The sequence below is a fragment of the Perca flavescens genome, chromosome 6, assembly GCF_004354835.1.
Source record: "Perca flavescens isolate YP-PL-M2 chromosome 6, PFLA_1.0, whole genome shotgun sequence".
NCBI classification, from domain to species: Eukaryota; Metazoa; Chordata; class Actinopteri; order Perciformes; family Percidae; genus Perca; species Perca flavescens.
The window spans coordinates 15,063,560-15,089,592 of record NC_041336.1 but is presented as its reverse complement, the minus strand read 5'-3'; the positions used below and the strand labels follow the sequence as shown (position 1 = coordinate 15,089,592).

Sequence of the window (26,033 nt, the reverse complement as noted above, 5' to 3'; positions counted from 1 at the left end):
CTGCAACTTCACATATGTGCTCATCTGCGCCTCGACTTTTGCAAAACTTCTTGCGATGCATTTGGTGCAAAACTAATTTGTAACTGGGCTGTGGCTGTGGAGCTCTGAGCCAACGGAACCGGGAAAGCAGGGTTTCTATCGCCAGATGAGGGACAACTCTGTCCGGCTTAAGAGCTAGCATGGAAGCTTAGTGGAATAATTGAATTTGGTTTAGTCGTTTTTCGTTTTTGGATTCAGAAACCAAAAACGGAGAATATCACTACGTAATTTTTATTTAACCAAGCCTGTCTCAAATAGCCTACATGTCTGGCATTTGTAACAGACCTACCTCTATTGACATAGCCTAGCCTACATAAGGAGGAGGCACTGCTACTCCGTCCCAATAAGGCGGCCGCGTCGACGTATTGCTCCTATGAACAGCAGCGACCAAGCGTTTATCTGCGCATATACTTTCCAGTTTGTTTTGCACCTCACTTGGGTTTTCTCATCCTCCACTCCAGCGAGACATCAACCGGAATGGAGTCAACAGAAGCTTCCGTGACATTTCAGTTGGGATGGCCTCAAATGCACCACTTGTTTGCTCTACTTTGTCTTGTTGCCGTCGTCAAATTAACAATGTTGCTCGCCGAAAGAAGGGATGCGTTTCGAAACATTGAAACTTTTCCAGGACCACCTGCACACTGGCTTTTTGGACACGTGAAGGAGGTAATTCAGCCATGAGTGAGGTTAACGTTGCACCCTCTGCAACTTTGTGCACCTGAAAAAAATGAAGAGAAAAGGGTTTTGAAAGTTGGAATAAGGGTTGTAAGTAGGCTATAATTGAATCATTTATCAAGGCCTCATAGCTTGCATTGGATTGCTGTTGATTGCAGCTGTATGTAGCACCATTGCCCAAACACAGTTTCTCCTTGGGGATAATACAGTAAATGAAAAATAGAAAAGAAAAAATCTAATTTTATAATAAGCCAATAAAAGGGACAACTTTTGAGTTTCCAGATTGTATTTGGCTGGTAATCTTATTTTATATATACACATACATTTAATACGCTTCCTATGTTTTAATTCTTCTTCTTTCAGTTTAAACAAGATGGGACAGACTTAGAGAAGTTTGTGAAATGGGGACAAAAGTATCCTTATGCTTTCCCATTGTGGTTTGGACCCTTTGTCTGTTTCATTAACATTCACCATCCGGATTATGTGAAAACGATACTGACATCAACAGGTTTGTGAGCAATTTTTTTTTTTATCTTTACTAAAATGATACTACACCATTATAACAATGTTATATCAGTTCAGTGCTTTTTTATAATCTCCTACAGGGACCAAAGGTCAATGTTGCAGGATTTTGAATTTGTTTGTTTCCTAACAGAGCCAAAAGATGATTTGTCATATAGGTTTATGGAGTCATGGATTGGTAAGACTGCTTTGCCTTTCTCCCACAGCATACTTTGGTTCATTACAGAGATGTTGTTGCTTTACTCACTGACACACATTCTGTCTGTCACTGTCTTCAGGCGAAGGCTTATTAGTGTCAAAAGGTCAGAAGTGGTTTCGGCACAGAAGGCTCTTGACCCCAGGTTTCCATTATGATGTTTTGAAACCATACATAAAACTGGTGTCAGACTCTGCAAAAACTATGCTGGTATGTAAATGACAGTTTAGTTGTGTAAATCACAATTCGTAATAAGTAAACAAAGTAATGTTAAAAAAGTATCGGCTTGGGCTGTCTACATGACAAATGTCAAAGATGGTTGAGCTAATAAGTGTGTTGGAGTTTTCTCCATCTCCTGCAGAGATGTCACATCTGTTCTCATACTGTTTCCAGGACAAATGGGAAAGTTATGCAAACACCAATGAGTCCTTTGAATTGTTTAATCACGTGAGCCTTATGACACTAGACAGCATCTTGAAATGTGCCTTCAGCGACAACAGTAACTGTCAGACCGAGAGGTGAGTCCATACAAACCTTTTCCCGCCATTTACAAATTCAGGTCTACTCTATGTGCTCAGTTGTTTACTGATTCAGCTGTTTGAATCCTAAGTGGAGGAAATTGATCTTTACATGTTTGCCTATGTTCTCATTGCAGTGGAACAAATGCATACATCAAAGCAGTGTATGAGCTCAGTGATCTGATTAACCTGCGGTTCAGGACGTTTCCATACCACAATGATCTTATTTTCTACCTCAGCCCACATGGCTTTAGATACAGAAAAGTACGCAAAGTGGCTTGCAGTCATACAGGTAAGATCTTCACACATAATTAAATTAATGACAATCTGCCAAAACAATTGGCAAATATTAATTATACCGGGTTTATCAATTTGCAATATAGCATACCCATAAATTAAGCTTTGGGTATATGTGGTTGATCTATTTTGCATGTTGCTGTATTTAAAGAGTTAGTCTGCAAATAGTCATTCACTATTTTGTCTTTTGAAGAGGAAGTCATAAGAAAGAGGAAAGAAGCACTCAAGGAGGAGAAGGAGCTGGACCGGGTACAGGCCAGGAGGAACTTGGACTTTCTGGACATCCTTCTCTTAGCAAGAGTATGTTACATCATCTCCAAACTACTGAATTTAGAAAATTAGACATTCTCCCTTTTGCCTTAAAGTAGCAGAAATCAAACTTAACAAAAACCAAAACATTAAGGCATACATCATTTTAAGTTCAAAGTAACTAGAGGAAAGTTTGATGTTCAGTCAAGGTTTAAAACTAACAAATAAGACTTTAAGGACAACCACACAAATGTGTAGAATAATAAAAAAAAAGAAGAAGAAAGAGCACTGTGAAACAATAAAAACAATGGGTAACACTTTACTTGAAGGTATCTACATAAGAGTGACATGACACTGTCATGAATGTGTCATAAACATTATAAACAAGTCATAAACGTTTATGACATAACGCTTCTTTTAGTAAGTGTCATTCGGCTTTTGTCATGACAAGTTATGGTTAGGGTTAGAGTTCATGTGTCATGACTCTTATGTAGATACCTTCAAGTAAAGTGTTACCAAACAACGACACAGGAATACAATAAAAAAACAATAAGTCATGTTAAATCTGACATATAGGCAATGGCTTGGCATTATGTGCAAATATCACCTGCATGTAGCAAAATCCCAGTGCAAAGGAAACACAGAAGGCTTCTGCATAAACCTCCTCATGTTCAGCATATCAATGGTCAGGCGTTTCAGACAATATTCAAATTAATATAGGACAATGTTGGCTGTACAAGACTTCTGTTTGCTGTAAACATCCCTGAGCTGCCAGTGCCTGACTTGGCTTATAATTTATGTAGTGCTCTACCAGCTGGCTTCTTACCAAAGATATCAGTCACTGTAGAGGTAGAGAAATGCCCCAATCAGACAGAGCGCGTTTTAGCAGCCTGGGGCAGCTTTTTGTAATTCTTTTCATTCAGAGTGAAGCGTTTTGCTCGCTGCTTTTGCATTGCTGAGCACCTCGCGTTTTTTTGCCAGAGTGCCCTGAATGCCTCGAGTTCCTTCAACTTCATAACAACAGTTAGCTGAAGATGAGTAATTCAATGGTTTCCTAGCAAGAACACAACTGGTCTGATTGGGGCGTCTTCAACAAGAAAAGCAGTGCAGTGTGCCTCGCTCTGTCTGAACACACACTCTAAGATTATCTTGTCCTGATTTGGCTAGAGAAATAGCTTTCACACCATGGCATTAAGTCATTCCTACCCATGCAGTAGGCTGACCATAGGGATGTTTCCATCTAAATGATGGGAAACCTTTAGAAAATATACTGATAGAACTGATTTCTATCAATTTCTGTAATGCTAATATTCTCAGTGAGACACAAAAGGTTACCAATACCACCTCTGTAACTGGGTGAGAGGTGGGATAAGATGACTTATTTGTTTTATTAGTACCATTGCTGCTTTCCACCCAATAGTACCTAAGATTATGTTAATTAATCTCCACTGTCCACACACACTAGACTGCCTAACTCCCCTTTGACCTGATGAAGGAGCCAACAGACGTGCTATCTCCGTGACCGAGGTTATATGACTTATGTTGCTCTGATCTGATCATTCCTGTGTTTACTATCACAGTACTATCTCGGGGCATACACCTGTTCAAACAGAGGTAATAACAAAATGCTATATCACTGAAAACACCAGTGAAACATTCATTCAGCTTTTCTTTTCTTTTCTTCTTCTCTCTTTTCCCCCACACCTGCCCTCTTTTGGGTCTCAGTCAATGAACTCGAAGATCATTTCAATCCTACAAATGTTATTGATGCCATTGCAACCACTAAGGTGAAGGCTGTCTTTGGTAAGAAAAGATCTCACTGGAGAAAAGCCACACTTAAGAGTGTCTTAAAGCTGAACACAGGTGGCAAAAATGTAGCTTTATAAAGCATTGCATGGTTTATGGCCAAAAAAACATTTCTTATCTTCTCCTACTCTATGAACCCTTCAGACCATCAACCCTCTCAGGTCGTCTGCTTTCTGTCCCCAGAGCCAAAACTAAATATGGAAAAGCAGAATTCACTTTTTATGCACCACATATCTGGAACAAACTCCCAGCGAACAGCAGGTCCGCTGCCACTCTCAGTTCTTTTAATTCAAGGCTGAAGACTTTTCTGTTTGACGCTTACACTACACTTCAACTTTTATTCTTGTATGTTATGCCTTATGCTTATTTCATTTTAGTGTTTTCTATTCTCTTGCTCTTTGACTTTTAATTGTATTTAAATGTATTTCTGTAGTGGTTCTTATTATGGTTCTTTGTCTCGCTGCTTTTGGTGTTTCATGTAAATCACTTTGAATTGCCTTGTTGCTGAAATGTGCTATAACTAACTTTATTTAAGTTGCCTTGCTTTCCAATACTCAGCACTAACGAGACTGCAATTATCCTTTATCTTTGAATTGTATATGCTCTTTTATTGTGGGTTTATTGTAAACTATAGTATTTGTTTTAGTATATTTTAATTCTCATTTGTTTTCTTATATTTTTGTCTTTTATTTATCAGGATGAGAAGCAGCAGGGTCTGTCGGATGAAGATCTACGAGCAGAAGTGGACACCTTCATGTTTGAGGGCCATGACACCACAGCCAGTGGCATTTCTTTTATCTTCTACGCTCTGGCCTGCCACCCAGAACACCAGAAGATTTGCAGGGAGGAGATCATTCAAGCCCTGGATGGGAAGGACACCATGGAGTGGTAGGCTTATACGTTGAAAACATAGCCATATGCAATGAAAACTCAGTTCCACGCTGTGTCACAACAGCTGGATTAGGTGAGCTTTAGGCTGTCGCTATGTGGACAATATTGACAACTAACTAACTGCATGCCTGTCTTATTTTAAGGGACGATCTCAGTAAAATTCCATACACAACGATGTGCATCAAAGAATCCCTCCGCCTTTACCCTCCTGTACCAGGAATGTCCAGAAAGATCACCAAACCCATGACATTTTTTGATGGAAGGACTTTGCCAAAAGGTAAGTTGTCAATGTTCTTGGAAAGTTCATATAGGTAAAACCGCATACTGTTACATACATACATAATATAGTCCCTCTGGGATTTCACAGCCTTTTTTTTATAGATTGTTCCAGCCCAAAATGCCTGATTTTGCGGGAGCTTTTGTAAAAAGTTGCGATGTCTTTTGTATTTTTTTTTTGTGTAGTTCTTTAAAAATAAAAAGGAAAACTTGTTTTGGGGAGAATAAAATTACTTTGGGCTGAGTTTCCCTATTAACCTTACCAAAAAGGCTCAGGAAGCTGCAAATGTTTGTCCATCCATCCATCCATCTTCGTTTATCCGTTTTGGGTCGCGGGGAGCAGCTCCAACAGGGGACCCCAAACTTCCCTTTCCCGAGCAACATTAACCAGCTCCGACTGGGGATCCTGAGGCGTTCCCAGGCCAGGTTGGAGATATAATCCCTCCACCTAGTCCTGGGTCTTCCCGAGGCCTCCTCCCAGCTGGACGTGCCTGGAACACCTCCCTAGGGAGGCGCCCAGGGGCATCCTTACCAGATGCCCGAACCACCTCAACTGGCTCCTTTTTTCTCGAGCTCCTCACGGATGACTGAGCTTCTCACCCTATCTCTAAGGGAGACGCCAGCCACCCTCCTGAGGAAACCCATTTCGTCGCTTGTACCCTGGATCTCGTTCTTTCGGTCATGACCCAGCCTTCATGACCATTTAGGAACAAACTGACCGGTAGATCGAGAGCTTTGCCTTCTGGCTCAGCTCTCTTTTTCGTCTGGCGGTGCGATAGATTGAATGCAATACCGCACCCGCTGCGCCCGATTCTCCGACCAATCTCCCGCTCCATTGTCCCCTCACTCGCGAACAAAACCCCAAGGTACTTGAACTCCTTCACTTGGGGTAAGGACTCATTCCCCTACCTGGAGAAGGCATTCCATCGGTTTCCTGCTGAGAACCATGGCCTCCGATTTAGAGGTGCTGATCCTCATCCCAACCGCTTGACACTCGGTTGCGAACCGATCCAGTGAGTGCTGAAGGTCGCAGGCCGATGATGCCATCAGGACCACATCATCTGCAAAGAGCAGCGATGAGATCCCCAGCCCACCAAACTGCAACCCCTCCCCACCCGACTACGCCTCGATATCCTGTCCATAAATATTACAAACAGGATTGGTGACAAAGCGCAGCCCTGGCGGAGGCCAACCCTCACCTGAAACGAGTCCGACTTACTACCGAGAACCCGGACACAGCTCTCACTTTGGTCATACAGAGATTGGATGGCCCTGAAAGAGACCCCCTCACCCCATACTTCCCACAGTATCTCCCGGGGACCCGGTCATCGCCTTCTCCAAATCCACAAAACACATGTAGACCGGTTGGGCATACTCCCAGGCTCCCTCCAGGATCCTTGCGAGAGTGAAGAGCTGGTCCGTTGTTCCACGACCAGGGCCGGAATCCGCATTGTTCCTCCTCAACCCGAGGGACTATCGGCCGAACCCTCCTTTCCAGCACCTTGGAGTAGACTTTACCAGGGAGGCTGAGAAGTGTGATACCCCTATAATTGGCACACACCCTCTGGTCCCCTTTTAAAAAGAGGAACCACCACCCCAGTCTGCCACTCCTTTGGCACCGAGACTTCCACGCAATGTTGAAGAGGCGTGTCAACCAGGACAACCCCTCCACACCCAGAGCCTTGAGCATTTCTGGACGGATCTCATCAATCCCGGGGCTTTGCCACTGTGTAGTTGTTTGACTTCAGTGACTTCCGCCTGGGAAATCGACGACAATCCCCGTTATCCTCCAGCTCTGCCTCTAACATAGAGGGCGATTAGTCGGATTCAGGAGTTCCTCAAAGTGCTCCCTCCACCGCCCTATTACCTCCTCAGTGGAGGTCAACAGTGTCCCATCCTTACTGTACACAGCTTGGATGGTTCCCCGCTCCCCTCCTGAGGTGGCGAACAGTTTTCCAGAAACACTTTGGTGCCGACCGAAAGTCCTTCTCCATGTCTTCTCCAAACTTCTCCCACACCCGCTGCTTTGCCTCTTTCACGGCAGAGGCTGCAGCCCTTTTCCGGTTGCCTCCGAGTCCTCCGAGATAACATATCCCGGAAGGACTCCTTCTTCAGTCGGACGGCTTCCCTGACCACTGGTGTCCACCACGGTGTTCGTGGGTTACCGCCCCTTGAGGCACCTAAGATCCTAAGACCACAGCTCCTCGCAAAGTTCAGCAATGGAAACTTTGAACATTGTCCACTGGGTTCAATGCCCCCAGCCTCCACAGGGATGCACGAAAAGCTCCGCCCGGAGGTGTGAGTTGAAAGTCTGTCGGACAGGGCCTCCTCCAGACGTTCCCAATTTACCCGCACTACACGTTTGGGCTTACCAGGTCTGTCCAGAGTCTTCCCCACCCCCTGACCCAACTCACCACCAGATGGTGATCGGTTGACAGCTCTGCCCCTCTCTTCACCCGAGTGTCCAAAACATGGCCTCAGATCAGATGAAACAATTATGAAATCGATCATTGACCTTGGCCTAGGGTGCTCTGGTACCAGGTACACTTATGAGCATCCCTATGTTCGAACATGGTGTTCGTTATAGACAATCCATGACTAGCACAGAAGTCCAACAACAAACAACCACTCTGGTTTAGATCAGGAGGCCGCCTCCTCCCAATCACGCCTCCAGGTGTCTCCATCATTGCCCACGTGTGCGTGAAGTCCCCAGCATAACAATGGAGTCCCCCACTGGAGCCCCATGCAGGACTCCAGTCAAGGTCTCAAGAAGGCCGAATACTCCGAACTCCTGTTTGGTGCATATGCACAAACAACAGTCAGAGTTTTCCCCCCCACAACCCGCAGGCGTGGGAGGCGACCCTCTCGTCCACCGGGTAAACTCCAACACAGCGCCCAGCCGGGGCTTGTGAGTATCCCCACACCCGCCCGGCGCCTCACACCCTGGGCAACTCCGGAGAAGAAAAGAGTCCAACCCCTATCCAGGAGTATGGTTCCAGAACCGAGACTGTGCGTGAGGTAAGCCCCACCAGATCTAACCGTAGCGCTCCACCTCCCGCACCAGTTCCGGCTCCTTCCCCCACAGAGGTGACGTTCCACGTCCCCAGAGCCAGCGTCTGCCGCCCGGGTCTGGTCCGTCGAGGCCCCTGACCTTCACTGCCACCCATGTGTGCAAATGTTTGTATAATATGAAAATGGCTGGTGGATTTAAGACAAAAAATAGTAATTTATTGAATTAATCAAATTTGAACATATGTGTCAGTTGTTGATCTTTACATTGCGTCTCATCTCCAGTTTTTCCTGCATCCACCGTGTGTGTTTGTGTGTGTGTGTGCGTCAGTTGCGGGGGGGGACTGAGCAGCAGCCCCGCCTTCTGCAGAGAGACGACAGAATTGAAACAGCAGCAGCTTTCAGCGACTTTAGAGTGAAAAAATCTTACAGCTTAAGTGGATGTTAAAATGTATACAGGTTGGCAGGACGGTCTGAAATGTTTCGCATGGTCTTCCGCTGTAGGTTTTGTTGGTCAATGTGAGATGTTCGAGTCACACGCGTCTCGTCTTCATATCAGAAACAAGGAAATTAATTTGGCGACGTGCGTGTGTTACATCAACCCGTTCTCACACCCGCTTGGTCAGAGGCTCTCTCACACTGATACAAAGTCAGGCACGTGGGACTGCTGGGATTGGTTGAAGTCGTGGGAAACTCCGGTTATTGGTCAAATTTGCGGAAAAGTTGCGGTGATGGTCAAAATTGCGAGTTGCACCAAATTCACGGTGATTGGTTGAATTTGCGTGAATTGTTGCGATCCCTGGAGGGACTAACTTTTACCCCCTCTGGAAAAAGATAAAATATGAACCTGTAATGGTTTTGTCTCCTGTTGATTTTCCATTATGGACTTTTGGCCTTATTTTCGTTTTACAATGTCAGCCTTGCACAACATACAGCACGTTAACCCTTTAACCTACATTTTAAATGGTAGTAGCAGGTTTGCAATAATGTGTGTCACACCTAAATATATTACATGTTTGTCTATTTGTATTCATACACTTTGTTGTACAGTCATTGCACAATCCTAAACCAAAATACACCTTTTTTTCATTCTTATTTGTAGGAAGTCTAATTGGAACGAGTGTGTATGGGATTCACAGGAATGCAGCTGTCTGGGAAAACCCTAATGTAAGTCAAGATGATCATTCTGAGCAAATCTTTGTCAAGTGAAAGCTCACCTGTGCTCACTCACTACATGGTGTACATGATTAATAGAATCAATGGTAAAAGTAAACGTATGATCCCTGTTTGCTGTGGTGGCCCAGCATACTGCTTCTACACCAAATGGCTCAAATAATACAAGTGACAATTATCAAATTGGTGCACAATGAATGCAAACCTTACAGTCCTCTGGTTCCAGATGTCAGCATATCACAAACTAGACCCCTAGGAGCTGCAGGTTATTCACTCAAACTCTATCAAACTCTAAATTGTTATATTCTTTTTCATCTTGTTTCAACACAGGTCTTTGACCCACTGCGTTTCCTACCAGAGAATGTTTCCACAAGGTCCCCTCATGCATTCGTGCCCTTCTCTGCTGGGCCAAGGTTTGTCCTCACCTGATACCATGTGACTGGCTCACTAAGGTTGCATTTACACCAAAAAAAAAAGTCCTGTTTTTTTGTAGTCCGCAATGTAGCACAAGTAGACTTTATATTTAACAGATCGCTATTATAGATCTGGACGTTTTTGACCACACTTGAAGGCAGCTTTGTTTCACAGGAGAGAGAGAAAGAAAAAGAGAGGAGCGAGACATAGCGAGTGCTTTGTCGTTAAAGCAATTTGCACACCGCCTCAAACAATAGCTCAAAACACACCGACAAGTCTGATCTCCGGTTGCATGATTGCGTTTCTCCAAAAGTTGAGTCGATCTCAACTTTTCGCCGCAGGCCCGCTGCGTTTCTGTTGCAATTAATCCCATTTACAACAGTGCAGAAACCCCGAAATGAAATACTTCATGTAAGTCTTTGGATTTTAGTTAACAATTCTTGTTACCAACAGAAAGAAATTGCACTAGTTAAACATACTGGGATTTATGAACCCAAAAAAACTTTAAACCTTCTAATTCAGCAGTTGCACACATTGCAAATATCACTTAATTAAGTAAAAAAATTACAAATTGTGAAAACAAATGCCTAACAGAAAAAAAAACACTTTAAAACCAAAAAAAACATCATCAAATCATCATGAGCTTTGTGGTGGCAAATTTTATTTTAACCATTTGTTTAATGATATTGACCATTTGTTTAAAGATTGTTTTAAACCTCCACATAATCCTTTAAGTCTACAGGATGTTCCTTCCTGTAGACTTAAAGGCACCAGTGAGAGAGCTGGCCTTGTAGACTGTGAGCAATAGCATAAGTTATTTTCGCTAAAGAAATTGCAGCTCCTCATTTGTTTATTTCTCGCAGATAAAGTGAAGAAGGCTATAACACTGTGTGAACCGTATCTCTTTCTGTCTCCTGAGATAAGCAGGTGTTTAGTCTAATGTAGGAGACACAGGAGCAGAATGGAAGGTTGTAAAATCATCTGACTGTCTATGGTATTTTTTAGAAAAGTGGCAGCATGCTAAAGATATTTGAAGAGGGGTGGCTTAATGGAGTTTCTTCACTATAAGATGTTTTGATTTTTAGGTTTCTAGTGGGGAAAGACATTTTCAGTTGTGCTGCGTGTACCTTTGAAACTGTGTTTTCTCCATTTGCAAATGTGAATAAATACTCAAAGACCAACCTTTGGTTTAATTCTCAAACAGTCTTTATTCATTTTCATTTGATCATTGATATTTCTAAACGCTGCTGCTTCATAGGAAATCTTCCACCACAGCTTCATCATATCCACACTGCAGGGCTATTGCCATAACTTGTCCACACTACTCTAATATTATGTCCACATAAAAAATATATATATATTATAATTTTGGTAGTGACTGTTGATTTGATTTCCTTGACCATAAAACAACCTTTCTTTGCGAAAAGGGTGAAAGGCACTGCTCTCATTCTGTCATCTTGTGTTATTGCTTAAAAAGCATTTAATTTATCATCATAATTCTCAAGTTGTTGCTGTTTTCCTCACTCAGAAACTGCATTGGTCAGACCTTTGCCATGAATGAGCTGAAAGTGGCAACCGCCCTGACACTGAAGCGATACCAGCTGATAGAGGACCCCGCTCACAAACCCATGTTAATTCCTAGACTGGTGCTTCGCTCACTCAATGGCATCCACATCAAGATCCAACCTGTAGACCCACAGGAGTAAAGGGAAATAAGAAGTTGCATTTGTATTTTAGAATAATTTTCTCACACAAACAATTTGAGTGTTGCACTTTATATGTGAAAAGGGAATATGACCTATATCAGTGATATTTCGTTTATTTGTAAATGCATTATCAACTATATTTAGTGGTTCTGTTTTAGTAGTGGTTGATGGCTGTTAAGACCAGGTCAAACCTGAGCATTTTAATAGAGCCCATTAACATTTTTGTCTGCCTTTTTTGTGTTCATGAAAAAGGTGGTGTGAACTTTTACACACTAGTCTTTGTTCAGTATTGTCAAAGTTCCATAATTTCTATAAACCGTACTTACACATTAACACAGTTTACTGCCTCTATGTTATTGCCTGTTATGAAAGTGATTTTTTCTAGGATGCATCAAGTCATTTAAAGGTCTAAAGTACTCCTGAAGTATCTGGTCAAAGTTTACTTTCAGAATAAAGTCTCCAAAAGGTATATACAATAGACACAGTACACTGGATCACCTTTGTGCTTGGTCTACGAATTTCTCTGTTGCTGAAATGTGCTGTACAAATACAACTCCTTGCCTATGCTGTTTGCTTATAAGCAATCCATGTACTTGCCTTTAGAGGACCTTTCATGGAATACAGGCAGTTAATATCAGAGCAATTGCAATGCAACATTAATTAATCACAGCTGAAAACACTGCAGAAAGTTATAAGTCAAAAGTAATTCATTTTTTATTTACAGTCCTATGATTACAAAATCCACACTCCCACAAGGACAAAAAAAGTCACTAGCACAGTTTTTAAAAGTGAAACACTTCTTTTGTTGATCTCTGATCTCCAACCGTTCACTTATTATAAAATCCCATGAAATGGCCACTTGAACTTCCTAACAAAACAAAAAAAAAAAACGTACATCTTTAGTGGTGACCTCATGCTGTACCAAAGGAGAACTTAAAAAGTCCAACCATTAAGGCCATCTGATCTTTCTGCATGTTTGATCCAACTCTACCTGCCTTTCTTACCAGAACTACTAGCCTCTTTGTTTACAGTAAGATTGATAGCTTACGGTCTAATGTCCCCACAACAACCTCTTTCAAAGGGAATTACAAAGAGGTGTCTTGGCAGCCTTGTGGTTAAGATGCATACCATATACTGTGACCACAATGTCTTGGGTGCGATTAGGTCACCCCTTCAATTTTTGTCAACTGTCTACGGTCCATCTTTGAATAAAAGCAAAAACGTCCCCAAAAAGTAAGACTACCATTTCATGGGACCTTTACACTTGGAGTACATTCTGTATAGAGAGGGCTGGGTATCGGTACGCGATACCTTTAAGGTAGCCCAGTACCAAGTAGTATCCAAACGTCTCCAGTCAAACGATACCTGCCTTTGATCCTTTCTGTACCCGGATCTAGAAAAAAAAAAATGGATTTTTTTTGTATGGTTTTCGCAACATGCGACTGGCCCACAGCCACAGCAGCTACAACCCATACAGTGTGTGTGTGTACACTTATAAAAACGTATTTGTGTAAAAACCATGTGGATGGGGAGTGGTAATGGCATTTAACGCAACTGTATGCTTACATTTACATAATCAAATGAAGTACAGAAAAAAAAGGTATCAAATTAAGTACTCTCTTGGTATCGGTATCAGTAATTGGGTACTGGTATTGGTACTGGTATCGTAATTGTTTTAAACTATACCCAGCCCTGTGTATAAACCAATGATATAGTGTTTCACCAGTTTGACATAACTGTTTTTTTCCGCTACTGTGCAAAGACAGTTCCTATGTCTCAAGTCAGTTAAGGGCAAAAGTTTTGTATTGTATAAACTGCACTATACTCTGTTGCATGTAAACTAAATTAACGCCATTATACATACTAAATCCAAACCTGTTTTTACTACCTTTTTTTTTTTTTTTTTTTATTTATGCAGTTGGTATTTCTTACTGTGCTGCAGTTCCAATTCTGCTATATTCTTTTACTACTTAACAGTCCAATGACCAACGTAGAAAACTGTAAAATCCTTGTATTTATAGCACACTGATGCTGGAAAAAATGGGCAACAAACCATTTAAAACTCAATAAACTGGAAAAAGCCAATGGACAAATATGATCAACATACTGTTTGGACAGGGCAAATGGCTTTTATCTGCAGAATAATCCAAATTCATAACAAGAAGCTTGCAACACCACTTAATGGGTTGCCACATATAGATTTTGGACATGGTTAAGGTTAGCGCAACAGGCCTTAAGCAACGACGTGCAAGTCTGCAGCCAAACCTCACTAAAAACTTTAACCATTTTGCACAAGTCGCCATCTAGTGGCTTGTTGGACAAAAAAAAACAAAAAAAAAAACACTTTAGTTGACGTCATATTGGTCTAATACATGTAACGGAAAAGTTTCACATTGTATCAATAGGTTTTCAAAATAAAAAGCTGCTCTCTGTTTTGATAGAAACTTACTGTCTGGATTATCTGACTTCTCACAGTAAAATATTTTATAGAAAAGTACTTTTTGCCATTTGTTTAACAGCATTATCAAAACACTGGAGTGAGAAAAAAAAAAAAATGTTGAAACGTGTTTAGTAGAAAAAAAACTTTACATCCAAAACATAACTCATGAACCATCATATCCATGTAGCCTGTCACTCACAGACAAACATCTAACTGCCACTGAGGCTCAAATGCTGACTGCCAAGTCTTGTAAATTTACGTTAATCATCTTCTGCCATGTTCTGGCCAACTAATCAACTGCTAACTTGGCAATGAAGATGGGATTTTGTGACAGACCACAAGGAAATGGTATGGTTCTTTTTGTGATGATGATGAGTAGCACAACAAACAAACAAAAAAAGGAAGATTGAGAAGTTAATGACGCCACCTCTGCCATGTCACAGTCCCTGATGTATCTGCTGGCAACCTGAGAGTCAGCAGATTTAAGAAACTGGTTAGATGAGTAGTGAAGGGGTGGGTTTCTTGCCCGGCCATGCTTCTTTGGCATACTTCTTTTTGCGTGGCTCATTGTGGGTCTCTGGTAGGTAGGGGGCTGTGACAGGGGTGGGGTTGAGTGTGACAGGGGGCTGGGGAGCCTCTGGGGCCAGGTCCACCTCTGGTGCTGGATTAGGGAAGGGCAGAGGAAGCCCTCCCTGCATAGAAGCACCTCCTGGAGCTCCCGTTGGCTGGTTCTCATGACTGGTGGGAGGTAAGTCCCCATAGAGACCACCGCCCAAACTGTAGCCGTGGATGCGCTTTGAAGTCAGTTCATCAAGACCCAGAGTGTTGTGACCCTCTGATCTTCGTTTCTGCAGCAGGGATGACAGAGTGTTTACTCTACAACTTACACATGTAGCCCTAACGTTACACATTTACTACATTTGCGGGTCATACACCTAACACACTGCAAGTGATCAAGGTGTTATACAACACTATATGAGTGCACTACTTATTTTTGATTGAAACAGATCTGAACCAATCGTTCTGAAAATACTGGTGCCACGCTCACCTAGGGAGCTACACGTTATAAGTTATTATTTTTGCTTAAACGTAGCACTGTTAAAGTGCTCAACACACAGTAATACTTGTCAACTTAAATGAATAAACTGGAATAGGCATTATTAAATGACCAAACCAAAGCTTACCTTGATGGGGATGACAGCAGTCTGCACCATGTTTCTGAACCGTCCCACCGAGGGGTCTATATCCTCTGTAAATTATAATACAAGTGTTACAATTTATTGCGGAGTGCATTTCTGAGCTCCATCACTCCTTCAAATTAACCCTTCTAATTAAATTAAAACAAATTAGCTAATACTTTTTACTGTCTGTAAAAGTCTTAGCTGAGCTCAAATCCTCTAAACTAATGTTCTTTTCTGCTGTAAAACTTCAAAACAAGAATCTTAAAAGAATTAGCAAAATGAATATTTAAAAATGAGAGTAATCAACCACAAAAAATTGTTTGGGAGTCGTTTATTAGATAGGAGTGGTTCTTTGGGTTTACTTTAGGGATGAAACGATTACCGGTGTCAACGGTAAACCACGATAAAAACGTTGACGATAACAATTACCGTTTTCATTTAAAATGTCATTATTATCACGGTGTGGAAACTGCGTGTTCCCAGCTTCATCTGAGTCTCCTGAAGTTGCCGCACAGGCGCACTGCGCAGCCTACAACGTGCATTTCTTGAAGTTGGAATCATGGCGGAACGAGGCAATGACAGCGCTCAGGACATTAATCAGCCTACTGCCTATATTTTTGTAATATAATAAACACTTACACTTTCTGAAACTATTTCAGCTTTGGTAAGCCTATCAGTGCTTTCTGAACATATTGAAGACACTTTTAAAAAATGATAAAGTGATAATTTTGGTCACTCTAACCGTGAGGTTAAATTTTCATACCGTTACATCCCTAGTATCCCTGAGTTGTACCTGGGTTAATGATGGAGTCCTCCTCATTGAAGGTAACCCTAGAATTCCTGCGTTTCCTCTTAGGCCTCTGGATTTCCAGATTACCCTCCTCAATGGTCAGTAGGGAGATGCGCTTGTTGTGAGCTGTGTTAAACTCGGTCAGATTCTGGCAGGATGCAGAAAACAAAAAGTGTGTAATGTGGTTGCATTGATATCAAGATATTACTACTTTACAACACAACAGTAACCAGACTGAGCAGGATAATAGCAGGTAGAATTATACAAATAGCCGTGGACTTGTTTTGGACTGTTGTCTTTGTTTTTGTCATAAAACTAACCCTCTCACTGTGCGTTGGTTGCCTAAAAAGTGTCTTGTTTAGCGTTTGGTAGCACCTTGCCAACCAAAGCTAGCTTAGCTAGCGTTAGCTGGTAACTTAACGGAAAGTTTTGACGGTTTTCAACCAGCTCCGTCTGTGTACTGCCGTACATGCAGATGGAAGGGTGCCATTGCGAAGGTCCCGGTTTACTCGCCGGCAAAACTTTGCTGAATGGCTCGCATCAGCTTAGCGCGGCAGGTGTGGGTGACGTCACTGACGCTACGTCCATTCTTTTTATAGTCTATGGTCTATTAGCAGTCTACCTAGAACTGCTATCTGTGGGCAAGAAAATGTGATAATTAAGATACACGACGCAGCAATTTTCTTTCTCTTCTATGTAGTTTATGTTTGAGAATATCGTTATCGAGAAACAAATGTACCTCTAGCTCCGTCTCTTCCTCTGGAAGCCCAAGCAGTCCTTTCAGCTCCTCATCCTCTCCTGTCTTACTGTCTCCTGTGCCAGCGGGGCCTTGGGTTTGAGGCTTCTCTCTGATGGTGTAGGTCCTTGTTGAGGCCCCAAATGATATTGTAGAGTCTATGGGAACTTGCTGAGGTTTGTGTGCCTCCAGACGAATGTGTCCAAGGAAAGTTCCGTGTGCTAATACAGTGACAATCAAACAAAGATGTTTGCTTATGTTAAGACAGATTATTCATAGTTTACATTCTTGTGAAACTGAATCAAATAGGATTCACTTCTGGTGGCAATGCAATGTGCTGCACAGTGATTCATTGATTTGTCTATAAAATGTCAGAAAATTGTATTTAAAAAAAAAAAAAAAAAAAAAAAGTAAATACAAATTTAACAAAGCTGGAACCAGATGATGTTTAGGATTTTTACTTGGAAAAATTACTTAAACAGTTAATCAATTATCAAAATAGTTAAAATAGCTAATTCCTTTTATTGCCAACGACAGATCGATCACAAAAAGAAAGAAAGTATCTTTACAGGTCAGTTGTGTTAGTTTTTCAGCCCTGAGCATGTGTAAGCCAAACCATTCCAGACTCTGGTTCCAAATATAAAGTGTGACTGTGATTGTGAATGATGTCTTACTGCTGTTGAGGTCTATGAGAAAGACCCTTTTCAGGTGTTTGTGGTAGACCAGGGCAGCGTGGACACGGGAGCATGACTGATGGTCGATGGTGAAGTCACACCAGTCGGGGTTCCTCCCAAACAAGTAGTACTTCTTTTCATCAATGATCAGTTTCTACAGCGAGAGACAGTTTCCGTGAATCATGGTCATTCAAACAACTGCTTAAACTGTCTGTTAACAGTCTGAAATGTCGCTGTGCATCTGAGCCATAACTTAACAGTGATACTTCCCACTGAAAAGCTTAAATCTCAGAGCTGATGCTGCTCTTGCACCGTTTGTAGCCATGCAGCCATAGAAAATTCCAGTGTGCAACACATCTGGGACAAAGTGGACTGTCAGGCGCGTATCTGGTGCATTCAACTAACTTACAACCCACAATGTGATCCATTACATGGTGTAACACGAGCTTACAACAACAGTAAGCTGATGGCAAGGCCCCCGTGACCTGAAGTAAGACATTTTTAGGTTACCTCCATCAGTTTGTCTCCCTTCATTACGTCTAGATGTAGTCCTTGGGGCGGCTTGCCTGCCCTGAAAGAAAACAGTTGGTGTGGTGAACATGTTCAACATTTACACAGTCTACAATAAGGCCATTTGTGCAACGTTGATCATTACAAGCAATACATGAATATCCTAGCTTTGTTTCTCTTGTCATTCTTAACGGTTTATTATTTAATAACGTGTCTAACGTTAGCTCATGGAAACGTTTATAGCGGTCGTCATGCAGGAGCAATGCTATCACAGACCAAGGCAAAGACTAAGACATTTTAAAAAGCCCTTTCTATATCATTGGACGCCCGTTCATGTAGCATCTTCTTAAAAAAAAGAAAGAAAAAAAACACCACCCTACACCAAGTTAATGGCAGCGTTAATGGGTTAGCTAGCATGCTAGCTTGGCTGCTAACGTTAGCTACAGTAACTGCAAGCTTCTCTCTCAGTAAAAGATCAGTTATATAAACGAGTGAATGCTTCTTTGCTCATTTGCATCTGGTATTGCATTACAAAGAAACAAGTTACAACTTCAGCATGTGCATTTTCTCACCATGTTGGACAATCAAAAGGAGGAGCACTTTCTTTGATTATTTTAGTCGCCATCTTGCCTTATCTTCTCATAGCCAAGCTGCATGTTGGGTAAACGTCATTTTGGGTTACTGGGAGTTGTAGTCTTACAATTCTACCATATTACATCAAAACTAGACCACCAAATCTATTTACTGAACTATCATGTCCATACTTTCAATTGAAATTGGGCTTGAGTATCATGATCATACTCTCACTGTGCTAACATTTAGTGAAGAAAATTACAGTAAAGAACAACTTTTGTTCTTCTCACGATCCACTAGGGGTCCTCAGATCCCAAATTTCTGACTCCAAATAGGTATGCTTCAGTAAAATGGTTTTGAAATGTATATGATTTATGTAATTGTGGAAAGCTAGTCTTTGAGATGCTGCAAAAGACATCATTTTGTTGCAAGGACTGTGCTAGGGGTTATGTAGCCTACTCCTGGTTTCTGAAAAGAACATAGGCTACCTCCATGGAAAGAGGGGGAACCCCCTTAAGAGGTTCAACCAACAGACCAGGCTGAGCTTTGAGTGCTTGATTTGGAAAGTGTTGTGGGTTTTGTAAAATGCTGTGAGGGGGCTGTCTTGTCATGTCATAAAGTGGGAGTATGCTTGGTTTATTCTACAGCGCAGATTAGCAAAAGGAAGTGAGTGTGTTGTCTACTATGTGTCGGTAGGTTAAGTTCCCTGGCTGCATTGATATGTGGCCCTTTGAAGGGTACTGAAACCAGGATGTATTTGGATGTAAGGCTGGTACAGTGACTAAAATGACATTTGATCAAGAGCTGAGGTAACCCTTTTCTGGATTGGCTGGGTTGTCCATGTGCTTGACATGCAAAAAAAGATTAGGTGTTTTGGATAATTTAGACCTTGAAACAATTTTCATAAAGAGTTGATTTTGTCCATTTGAGTGGAGTACGTTATCCCTTGGGATGTTATGTGTGCACATTACAATAAGTCTGCAGTTTCCACATTCGCTCACTCACACACACACACACACACACACACACACACACACACACACACACACACACACACACACACGTGCACATTGTGACACATTTCCTTATAAAGGTATATATCCTAGAGTATCTTAGTCTATTGGTGATAGCAAGGCTTTACACTGCAATCAGGCTCAGAAATCTTCTTTCACTTCATAATATATGAATACATAAGTCTATATAACTTGTTCTCTTCATGTAAATGCAAGCATTGTGCAAACAGCTCCTGTAACTTCCTCATTCACTTTTGTGGTTTTTCACTGTGAATGCAACCTCCTTTTATGCATCGCATGTCATTTGCTGTCTTGCCTTCATTTTTGATAGCAGCACACTGAGGCAACAGTGATGGCAGGCACGACTGCTTTGTCACTTCAGCAATTAATTGCTTCATTGGACAACTCTTGTCTGCCAAAAATTCTACAAGTTTGCTCTGGAGTGTATTTCCAAGGTAGGCATTTGTTTTTGTTTTTCATTGTGAACTGAAACCATGAGGGTAGATGAGCCCATAGCTGATAAGATGAGAGATTATATGAACAAATTAGATCGCTACAAATCAGAAACTGTCTGGATTTTTGTTTTGTGTCTGTTTGTATCTATTGCATACATTTATTTTATTTTTATTTTTAGAGATATTTATTTATCTATATATTATACATGTTTCCTTTTTTTGCCAGCCCCAAATCAGATGTTATTGTAAGCAAATAAGATAGTGAGCATTTGTTTTACTTGAAATGTTTTTATTGTTCATGGTTGGTAATTAAGTAATTGTGTGATTGTGTCACAGTTGAAACAAATAAGAAAACATGCTATTTATGCTTGATATGTCTGCTCATTGTCGAATGTTGAAAGTCCCTTCTTTGCTCTCTTTCTCACTCTCCGATTCAGGTTCTATATATGAAATTTCTGGAAGTGAAGTGTGCTTTTCTACTGGAGATCTAATAAAGGTCCTTAACATTGAGCTCCTATCCGTTTGCTGTGACGACATCAGCAACAATGAGCAGTTTGAGCTCCCTATCAACCACACAGGTTTGTCTGAGCCATAGACAAGATTATTGTGAGAACAGCTACTTTTGTTTCGTAGCTGACCACTGACACTTGTTGCTGTTTCTCAGGTTTGTTCAAAGTTGTCCCGGAGGAGATGCCATACAGTAGTATCGAGGAGATGTTGAGCCTGAGGCCTGTGGGCCTCGAGTCCTGCCTTCCCTTCACTTTTACTAGCCGCTTCAAGATTACCATTGGCAATTTAACACTGGGAGCCAACAGAGCTTTGACAGTGCTCTCCATTGAGCGGAATGAGGGTGAGGAGGATTATGTGCGCTGCCATGTTCAAGGACAACAGGAAGCCTCTGCGGAAGTGTGTATCCCACTTTCTTTCCAAGGGGAGTTCAGGGAGTGTGAAAACGAGGAGCGCTTCACTCTGCAGGAAATCATGTCCTCGCCCTGCCTGCGTACTCGAAAGTTTCACTTAATCAACACCACCAAGGGTGAACGAACCCTTGTCCTCAGTCCAATATACCAGGTCCACGCCATCATGAACTGTGAGAATTACTTACTTTTTCATTTGAAAATAAGTTATTATTAAGTTATCTACATCTTACATATAGGCTACAGAATGGTTATTATTTTCACATTTCTGTTTATAATCCACATTGTATTGCACTCAAATATGAATTTGAAGTACTTTTACTAGAGTGTTTCCATTGAATGCTACTTTATTCCTCACCTACACCTGAGAGGCAAATACTGTCCTTTATACCACTACATTTATCTCCCAGTTTATAGGCTAGTTATGGGCAGATGAAGATTTTACAAAAACAATTATCATCTCATTAAATATGATGCATTGTTATAGATAACATTACCCAACAGTAAATAAAGTAGTTAAAATTAGCAGTCAGTAATATAATATAGCCTACTGTAATATAATATAACACTGACATGGAACATTTCCCCACACAATTACTTGTGAGACTTTCCCTACATTTTGCTGGTGATAATATAGCTGTACTTTTGTATTTTTTTTACACTGTTCTGCTACTTTTACTAGTAGTACTTTTGCTTCTGGTAAAGGTTCTGAATATGTCTTCCATCATTGATACATCACACTGTACTCAAGTGCCTCTATTACGTTTTCTGACATAATTTTTCTCATTTCCTGTACAGTGAGGAAGAACGTGTTGAAGTTTCCCTCCAGCTTAGAGGTGGATGTGATTGATGTCACTGAGACGTGTAAGGATGTAGATTTTGTGACCCCGCTCAGTCTGACGGAGGTCCACGCCCAGCCAGATAACTCCTTCCCTACAGTAGTAGAGATACTGGAAGGAGCAGAGACCAGCTCTCTGTTCAAGTGCAGCTGGCTACCAAAACTTAGTAAGAGCAGCCACCTCATTTTCCACAAGGTAGGAACCTCTGCTATGGCTTTGTTATCCAACCTGAAGAGCCGAAGGGCACAGCAGTACTTCCTGGCATCTCAGCAATATGGTGGACGATTTCGTAGGCGGCCAAGAGAGTTTAATTCAGTGTATGAGCTGTATGTTGCTTTGATCCAGGCACCAGGCCTGAAGGTCAGCGTAACAAGGAGCTGTGAGGGAGTTGAGGAGGAGGGCCTGCCTAACCTCAGTGTGGGCGAACAGCTGGAGGTTGTTCGCTGCGAAACAATGGAGTTGCCTTGTGAAAGCAGCAACAGACAGAAGCAGTCCGTCGAGGCTCTTTTGTGTCAGCGTCTCCAAGAGCCGGATGATGACGAGGATGATGATGATGATGATGAAGAGGAGGTCAAGCAGCAGGATGAGAGAGAGGATATTCTCATGCCTCTGTACATGCAGGGCCACTTTGTGGAGGTACTCGCTGATAACAAGAAGTACAGACTCAGGGACTTGGGTAAAGAGTTTAGTTTGCCGCTGGATGTTAAAGTAGTGAACCGGGATACTGAACTCGAGACTGATCCACTAGTTGGGTTTCCAAGTCTCAGAATAGAGGGGGCTATGCTAGAGCCCACCATCCAGGCGAGCTTTCCACACAGGCCAGACCACTGTTTCGAGATCCCAACCAACTGGGTTTCTATGTCCGTCTGTTTTACCAAGGACCCCCTGCCCTGGCCCAACGGTCAACCACCTAAGTGCCATGTGGATAGCGTTACCGAGGTGACAAACACATTCTTTTATGAATTTAGCAAACACAGCAACTCAGATGCAACTCCACCACCTCGACCACCAAAGCGAAATCTGTCATCTTCAAAGTCTTCAAAAACATCATCAAAATCCTCGGGGAAGTCATCCAAAGCAGGCAAATCCAGACATGCATCAGACAAAAGCATTCCAACCAAGGCGTTAGCAGATTTGACTTTAAACAGCAAGAAAAGGCCCCCAGCACCCCCTCCTCCGGTCAGTATGGCTTTACATTGTTGTTTTACAGTCCCTAGAGATATTTAGAATATATTGTGGTTGAGCTGTCATTTTTACAAGCTCTTCCTGTCATATGTCTCAAGCTATTCTTTGAAACACAGCACATCCTGACTTCTGTCTTTGGCAAAAACATGTTCTCACTATTTGACTTTCAGGAAATCTCAAACTGGTTGGAAGCAGAAATAGACTATGCAAACAAATAATGCTTCCACTTTTTTTTGTAATAAAGATGTCAAGCGTGCAATAACGCAGAATGTTTTCTGACTTCCTCTTAGGCTATCATGAATGATCAACCTCCGCCAGTCGTACCCCGAAAGCAGTCAGCGGCTGACATGACAACAGGCAAGGCTCTGCCAAACACTTATGTGAAAAGGGAGGAGTCGAAGAAGACAAAAGGTGAAGCTCTTTCTGCATATTCTATTGCCTAGGTTTCAGCCATACTGGCAACACTAATTCTGATGGTATTCTATATTTTTATAGAATTTGTTTTTATTATTTTAAACAAATAGCACAAAAAGACCAAAACCAACAATACCTTTTAACTTGCCCTCTCTGTCTGTGGTACCTAGCCCAATGCCCATTTGTTCCAACTGAAAATGTAAATATTTATAAACAGGTCATCAATATATGAATCCTGCTTTTTATATATATAGTTATTAAAACAGAGACGCTTATTGAAACAGAGGGTCTCTGAAGTTTGTAGCAAATGCTAGTCAAGCAGGAGCAAATAGTACATTTTGAACAGCAAGGAGAGTGGCAGGAAAAAAAAAAGGGTTGGCAAGCAGGGGGAAGCACATATGGTCATTTATCAGAATCAGATCCTTGAATTCATATATAATGTGTCTTCTATATTGTTTATTATAGATTACCAGTGTGTTTTCTTGCAAAAATATAGAGTATTGCTGCAACAGCAAAATTACGGACCGCTAACAGATAAACTACTCAAATAACAAAAAGGAGTAGGCCTACACATGTAAAAATATCTTTGCCAGTTGGACTTAAATTTGACTTAGCAGCAACAGTAATGTTTACAACAGCAAAGTCAATATATAAGCCCCAGGGCCTGTAGCCTAAAGTACTGGGTTTCTGTACACATCCCTAAATAAACTGATTTTCCTTATTCAGGTGTCCATATTGCGACGACATGAAAATACTATGGGTCAGCACTACTACAGAGGAACATTTAATAGGCCTATCTACTGTATATGCATAGACACAACTGCTCCTGTAATAATTTGGCCACAATTGAGAATATTGACCATACACGGTCCAGCCATATACTGATTTTGACCTAGTCTTGTTTGTCTTTTAGTTGTATATGCTGACAGTGAGAAAAATATAAAATATTGTGAATATTATTGATCAATAAACCGTACCCCTCTCCCCCAGTACCGCTGGGTGACGTTGAAGCAGACGTGGACAGCGACCATGACTATGAAACTGTGGACGACACTTTTACAACGATGATGAAGAAAGCACAAGAGAACGTCATGTTTTACTAAATATGACCGCGACAGCAAAATATCCCATATGGTCGGTGGGCCCCCTTATCTTGAATAATTTCATGGCAAAGTACCAAGGCATAGATTTATATTCTGAGACTTTGAAGCCAAACCAAGGAACCTGTCCATTGAATCCTAAGTATTGTAATTTAATTTCATGCTGAAAATAATTAGTTTAACACAAGGTTAGATATTTCAGTTAAGTATTAAATTATTCAGCAATAAACTCCTGACAGTATATTGCATCTGTGAGGACCCGTGAGATCATTTGGTTCGAGGCAGCACCCAACATCCTTGCTTCTCATGTGGTCAGGGAAACTTTCATTCTTCGTCCATTCATTTCTACGCTCAACCCACGTCATCCTCTTCAAGGTTGTAAGTGGCTGTTGCTGTGCTTGTACAGTATAACACCCACAAACTTTGATTGAAAAAACAGTTCCTTTGTAGTATTTATTGTTGTAGTATTTTGTGCTTTTTGTTCAAACTATTTAGCAAAGCATTGATCTAACCATATGGTAGTTCTGGGGGCTGTAGCTTGTATTGTTTTGTATACAATAGCATTATATTGTGCAAAACTAAGCAGTTTCTGTATATAGTCCATTTTGGAACAAAATAACAGCAACACCCAGTCTAATACAACACCACAAAAAAACTATGTAACTAAAATACCTTGTTTAAAAAAAAAATATTGCATATTTATAAGCTTCACAGAGGTTGTAATGGTATACATTTTTATTGTACAGGCATTTAATGTATATGGCAACCTCCTGCAGTATACATGTGGTATATATATGTATGTAGTATACGGTCTTTGTTGGGAAGCAGTCTTAATCTACAAAAAAAAAACCACAAAATTGCAGCTCTGTAGCTTCTCATTGGGCCATGTAAGGGTAATGAAATAGCAGAAGTTCTCCCAGCCGTCACATCAAACTATTTATGTGAGAGCTCAAAAAGGTGCCACGTTTCAAATCCTGCTTTTGTTTTTATTTCATTAAAATTACTCTCTGGAGATACTGACTCACTGCCACAGAAATAACAAAATAAGGTAATGTTGTATAACCCTCTCTATTTCTTTTGAGGTACAAACATACTGTAGCTTTTTTTGTTGTACTTTAGACATCCATCATCATAAAAAGTGGCTACAAAATGTGCTTACTTATTTGGTTTATTCCAATTTTGATAAAACCTGTTTACTGTGTGAACCAGAGGAACCATATCAACAGATGTGTTGGTCTACATTTTTGCATCGTGCCCAATCAATGTTTGTGTAAATGTCCATGTAAAAGAGCAATTTCTGTATTTACATCTTAATAAATTTGCACAAATTGCTTGTTCATCATGGGTTTGTGTATGGATGGGATTTTTTTTGCAATTACGGTTTAATGCAACAAAATGTGGAAAGGTGAAAGGGCATGAATAATAAAGCCCACTT

The 26,033-nt window shown here is 41.3% G+C and overlaps 3 protein-coding genes across 3 annotated transcripts; 2 read left to right on the top strand and 1 right to left on the bottom strand.

Annotated features, from left to right (window-relative positions):
* Positions 1-119: 119 nt before the first annotated feature.
* cyp4t8 (cytochrome P450, family 4, subfamily T, polypeptide 8) lies at positions 120-12,104 on the top strand. The gene is made up of 12 exons (XM_028579976.1): positions 120-705; positions 1,078-1,222; positions 1,370-1,414; positions 1,515-1,642; positions 1,826-1,950; positions 2,088-2,242; positions 2,441-2,547; positions 5,000-5,190; positions 5,337-5,470; positions 9,581-9,645; positions 9,982-10,064; positions 11,594-12,104. The coding sequence occupies exons 1-12, from the start codon at positions 517-519 to the stop codon at positions 11,769-11,771; spliced, it is 1,545 nt and encodes a 514-aa protein (XP_028435777.1). The 5' UTR covers positions 120-516; the 3' UTR covers positions 11,772-12,104.
* A 1,771-nt stretch (positions 12,105-13,875) lies between these two features.
* On the bottom strand, positions 13,876-18,903 carry ppp1r8b (protein phosphatase 1, regulatory subunit 8b). Its single transcript, XM_028579982.1, has 7 exons — positions 18,675-18,903; positions 18,103-18,163; positions 17,593-17,746; positions 16,922-17,139; positions 16,186-16,330; positions 15,396-15,460; positions 13,876-15,059 (listed from the first exon to the last, which is right to left on the bottom strand). The coding sequence occupies exons 1-7, from the start codon at positions 18,725-18,727 to the stop codon at positions 14,706-14,708; spliced, it is 1,050 nt and encodes a 349-aa protein (XP_028435783.1). The 5' UTR covers positions 18,728-18,903; the 3' UTR covers positions 13,876-14,705.
* Positions 18,904-18,971: 68 nt separating this feature from the next.
* themis2 (thymocyte selection associated family member 2) lies at positions 18,972-25,935 on the top strand. Its single transcript, XM_028579975.1, has 7 exons — positions 18,972-19,010; positions 20,023-20,143; positions 20,581-20,721; positions 20,808-21,233; positions 21,859-23,078; positions 23,375-23,495; positions 24,489-25,935. The coding sequence occupies exons 2-7, from the start codon at positions 20,041-20,043 to the stop codon at positions 24,599-24,601; spliced, it is 2,124 nt and encodes a 707-aa protein (XP_028435776.1). The 5' UTR covers positions 18,972-19,010; positions 20,023-20,040; the 3' UTR covers positions 24,602-25,935.
* The last annotated feature ends 98 nt before the right edge of the window (positions 25,936-26,033 follow it).

Bases quoted from the DNA above. Each gene is read 5' to 3' on its own strand.
- themis2 (XM_028579975.1), top strand. From the start codon at position 20,041: ATGGCAGGCACGACTGCTTTGTCACTTCAGCAATTAATTGCTTCATTG. The intron at 20,722-20,807 runs GTTTGTCTGAGC...GCTGTTTCTCAG, and splicing joins GCTCCCTATCAACCACACAG to GTTTGTTCAAAGTTGTCCCG. The intron at 23,496-24,488 runs GTGAAGCTCTTT...CCTCTCCCCCAG, and splicing joins GGAGTCGAAGAAGACAAAAG to TACCGCTGGGTGACGTTGAA.
- ppp1r8b (XM_028579982.1), bottom strand. From the start codon at position 18,727: ATGGCGACTAAAATAATCAAAGAAAGTGCTCCTCCTTTTGATTGTCCA. The intron at 17,747-18,102 runs GTAACCTAAAAA...CTCTCGCTGTAG, and splicing joins AGGGAGACAAACTGATGGAG to AAACTGATCATTGATGAAAA. The intron at 15,060-15,395 runs GTAAGCTTTGGT...TCCCTGCTGCAG, and splicing joins CTGCTGTCATCCCCATCAAG to AAACGAAGATCAGAGGGTCA.
- cyp4t8 (XM_028579976.1), top strand. From the start codon at position 517: ATGGAGTCAACAGAAGCTTCCGTGACATTTCAGTTGGGATGGCCTCAA. The intron at 2,243-2,440 runs GTAAGATCTTCA...TGTCTTTTGAAG, and splicing joins AGTGGCTTGCAGTCATACAG to AGGAAGTCATAAGAAAGAGG. The intron at 2,548-4,999 runs GTATGTTACATC...TTTATTTATCAG, and splicing joins ACATCCTTCTCTTAGCAAGA to GATGAGAAGCAGCAGGGTCT.